This window comes from Hyaena hyaena, unplaced genomic scaffold (assembly GCF_003009895.1).
Source record: "Hyaena hyaena isolate Hyena2069 unplaced genomic scaffold, ASM300989v1 scaffold_181, whole genome shotgun sequence".
NCBI lineage: Eukaryota > Metazoa > Chordata > Mammalia > Carnivora > Hyaenidae > Hyaena > Hyaena hyaena.
This window is the reverse complement of record NW_024080813.1, coordinates 585,092-589,628: the sequence shown is the minus strand read 5'-3', so window position 1 is coordinate 589,628 and position 4,537 is coordinate 585,092. Positions and strand designations below refer to the sequence as shown.

Sequence of the window (4,537 nt, the reverse complement as noted above, 5' to 3'; positions counted from 1 at the left end):
TTTTTATTTATTTCTAGGAGAGAGAGAGACACACACGGCGTGAGCAGGGGAGGGTCAGAGAGAGAGGGAGTCACAGACTGAAACAGGCTCCAGGCTCTGAGCTGGCAGTCAGCACAGAGCCCGACGCGGGGCTCGAACCCACGAAACGCGAGATCATGACCCAAGCGAAAGTTGGACGCCCAACCGACTAAGCCACCCAGGCACCCCCTAGTAGGTCAGTTCTATAACAGCAACTTCGTAACTCTTCTTTGGAGTCACAGTTCAGTCTAAATAGTTGCTGAATAAATGAATGGTTATACTAAAGAATATACAGGGATGCCTGGGTGGCTCAGTCGGTTAAGCGTCCGGCTTCAGTTCAGGTCATCATCTCAAGGTCTGTGGGTTCAAGCCCTGCATCGGGCTCTGAGCTGTCAGCCTGGAACCTCCTTCGGTTTCTGTGTCTCCTTCTCTGTCTGCCCCTTCCCCGCTCACACTGTCTCTGTCTCTCTCTCAAAAATAAATACTTTAAAAAAAAAAAAAGAATATACAGAGGATTCTTTTACTGTACCCAAAAGGATTTCATAAAGGAACTCAGAAACCAAAGACATAACTTAAAGATAAACAGTATATAATAGAATATATATATATATACACACATATATATATATATATAATCAACAGTAATTTCCATGTATTCTATACAAAAACCAGTTATTTTTACCTTATACTCAGGTTTTTAAAGTATTGCTACTTAGGTTATAAGCTTCAGATACAAAGTATTCTCTAAACAGAAATCAGCTTTGATTAGCTTGATAATGTCTATTCCATTCTAAGAAACCCATTTTTATATTTTTGTAAGACTGATTATGTTTTAGCAAAAAAATATTCTTTTTGAGGATTATAAAAGCTATTTTAAAAGACTGAAAATTATACTTAGAGAAAATACTGTTTATCACATATAAAAATAAATATATTTCATTGACTTGACCGATCAAACTTACATAAGAGGCCTCCACCGACGGCCTGAAGCACAGTTAAAATCGGGAAGAAGTAAAGTGCAGCATAAATACTTTTAAATCGATCAGACTTTCCTAACCCACAGGCGATCTTCTTTACCAGGAGGGGTCGGAGCAGCATCATCAATACCAAGCAGAACGCATAATAGATAAAGACGATGGTATATCTGTGAAATAAAACAAGAAATCGTTAACACCGAAAATGTATCAAAATATCTATTACTGATCAATTTAAAATCAAAGATGCTAAAAAAAGGTTTAAAAAGTGTATTAAGTCAACTGACTGAATATTCAGATTGGTGGCGTGTTGGCCAAAAAGACTCTCATACACTGCTGGAAAGTGTGTGCTGATTCATATCCAGTGGGCAGATTGAGAAACAGGGATCAAAGATTCCAAAAATGTTTATACTCTGTGATTCAGCAATTTTACTTGTAGAAATTCATCAAAGGAAAACAATCAGGGACTGTTCATAAACAAAATTTATGAACAAGGATTTTTATTGAATCACATAATAAGGAAAATTCAGGAAGAAAATACATATCCAACATTAGGAAATTAAATTTTGAAGTACACTCATGGTGGAATAGCACGTGGCCATTAAAAATCTAGTTATGGAAGAAATACTAAGGGCAAAAACAAGTGTGCCTAATACATTAAGTGACAAGAAAAGGTTACAAAAAAGCATGTGCATAGTTTAACCTTAATATCCTTTAAAAAACATTTACACACATTCAGAATGAAACTGGAAAGACAACATTTTTAACACTGGTCATCTGAAGGAATGGAACTAAATGTTATTCTACTTTTGTATGCTTCTTTGGTTTTTCAAATGTCTTATGATGTAGTTTTATAATCAAGAAAAGTGTAGAAAGATCTTTCTCTATCACCAGACGATACTTTCTAGCTCTTTGAGTAATGGGATTCTATGCACATAGTTCTAATCTCCTGTTCATGAAGACTTTCAGATCATTTTTACTGTCTGAATACCTAAATCCCTCCCTACGGAGGGGTGACTCACAGGAAGCCCAGGAGCTTTCGGAACAAAGACCACAAGCCTCCTCTCCGCACCGGCATAATCATACTGCATCCCTGTGCTCCCATGACAGGTTTTAGGTTCAGCCCTAACTGTAATACATTATTATATGTCTGACCTCTTCTGAGGTGAGGAATTTTGTCTTGTTAGGCTATACCCTCCAACAAATCAAAATAAAACTTATTCCTGAAACTTGTAGTTCCTTAAAAGTATGTAAAAGATTATTTTATTTTTTTAATAGTTTATTGTCAAGTTGGTTTCCACATAACACCCAGTGCTCATCCCAAGTGCCCTCCCCATGCCATCACCCCCCTTCCCCTCCCCCACACCATCAGCCCTCAGATTGTTCTCAGCATTCAAGAGTCTCTCATGGTTTGCCTCCCTCCCTCTCCCCAACTATTTTCCCCCTTCTTCTCCCTCATGGTCCTCCGTTAAGTTCCTCCTAATCCTCCTATACGTGCAAACATATGGTATCTGTCCTTCTTTGCCTGACCTATTTCGCTCAGCCTAACACCTCAAGTTCCATCCATGTTGCTACACATGGCCAGATTTCATTCTTTCTCATTGCCATGTAGTATTCATCGTATAGATAAACCACATCTTCTTGATCCATTCATCCGTTGATGGTCACTTAGGCTCTTTCCATGTTTTGGCTATTGTTGAGAGTGCTGCTATGAACATCGGGGTACATTTGCCCCTATGCATCAGCACTCCTGTATCTCTTGGGTAAACTCCTAGCAGTGCTATTGCTGGGTCATAGGGGTGTTCTATTGTTAATTTTTTGAGGAACCTCCACACTGTTTTCCAATGGGGTTGCTTGCACCAGTTTACATTCCCACCAACAGTGTAGGAGGGTGCCTGTTTCTCCACATCCTTTCCAGCATCTATATTCTTCTTATTTGTTCATTTTAGCCACTCTGACTGGTTTTAGGTGGTATCTCAGTGTGGTTTTGATTTGTATTTCCCTGATGATGAGGGATGCTGAGCGTCATTTCATGCGTCTGTTTGCCATCTGGATGTCCTCTTTGGAGAAGTGTCTGTTCATGTCTTCTGCCCATTTCTTCACTGGATTATTTGTTTTTTGGGTGTAGTTTGGTGAGTTCCTTATAGATTTTGGATACTAGTCCTTTATCAGATATGTCATTTGCAACTATCTTTTCCCATTCCATCAGTTGCCTATTAGTTTTATGGATTGTTTCCTTTGCCGTACAGAAGCTTTTTATCTTGATTAGGTCCCAACAGTTCATTTTTGCTCTTGATTCCCTTGCCTTTGGGGATGTGTCAAGTAAGAAATTGCTGCCGTTGAGGTCAAGGAGGCTGTTTCCTGCTTTCTCCTCTAGGGTTTTGATGGTTTCCTGTCTCACATTCAGGTCCTTTATCCATTTTGAGTTTATTTTTGTGTATGGTGTGAGAAAGTGCCCCAGTTTCATTCTTCTGCATGTTGCTGTCCAGTTCTCCCAGCACCATTTGTTAAAGAGGTTGTCTTCTTTCCATTGGATACTCTTTCCTGCTCTGTCAAAAATTAGTTGGCTGTATACTTTTGGGTCCAATTCTGAGTTCTCAATTCTATTCCATTGGTCTATGTGTCTGTTTTTGTGCCAATACCATACTGTCTTGATGATGACAGCTTTGTAGTGGAGGCTACAGTCTGGGATGGTGATGCTTCCCATTTTGGTTTTCTTCTTCAATATTACTTTGGCTATTCGCAGTCTTTTGTGGTTCCATACAAATTTTAGGATAGTTTGTTCTAGTTTTGAGAAGAATGCTGGTACAATTTTGATTGGAATTGCACTGAATGTGTAGACTGATTTGGGAAGTAATGACATTTTAACAATATTTATTCTTCATATCCATGAGCATGGAATGTTTTTCCATTTCTTTGTGTCTTCTTCAATTTTCTTCATAAGTTTTCTATAGTTTTCATCATACAGATCTCATACCTTTGGTTAGGTTTATTCCTAGGTATTTTATGCTTTTTTGTGCAGTTGTGAATGGGATCAGTTTCTTGATTTCTCTTTCTGTTGCTTCATTATTGGTGTATAAAAATGCAACCAATTTCTGTACATTGATTTTGTACCCTGCAACTTTGCTGAATTCATGGATCAGTTCTAGTAGGCTTCTGGTGGAGTCTGTCAGGTTTTCTATGTAGAGTAACATGTCGTCTGGGAAAAGTGAGAGTTTGACTTCTTCTTTGCCAATTGATGCCTTTGATTTCCTTTTGTTGTCTGATGGCTGATGCTAGGACTTCCAGTCTATGTTAAACAACAGTGGTGAGAGTGGACATTCCTGTCGTGCTCCTGATCTCAGGGGGAAAGCTCTCCGTTTTTCCCCGTTGAGGATAATGTTAGCTGCGGGCTTCTCATAGGTGGCTTTTATGATGTTTAAGGAAGTTCCTTCTATCTCTTTCTCAAGTGTCTTTATTAAGAAGGGATACTGTATTTTGTCAAATGCCTTTTCTGCATCTATCGACAGGATCATATGGTTTTTACCTTTTCTTTTGTTAATGTG

The 4,537-nt window shown here is 38.7% G+C and overlaps 1 protein-coding gene across 4 annotated transcripts in view; it reads right to left on the bottom strand.

Moving 5' to 3' along the window:
• The window catches only part of LOC120237469 (JNK1/MAPK8 associated membrane protein), a 44,282-nt gene that overhangs the window by 18,069 nt on the left and 21,676 nt on the right, over positions 1–4,537 (bottom strand). For all 4 annotated transcript variants that reach the window (XM_039240772.1, XM_039240773.1, XM_039240774.1 and 1 more), the window contains one exon: positions 981–1,162. In XM_039240772.1, coding sequence (XP_039096703.1) covers positions 981–1,162 — 182 coding nt within the window. The remainder of the gene's footprint in view (positions 1–980; positions 1,163–4,537) is intronic.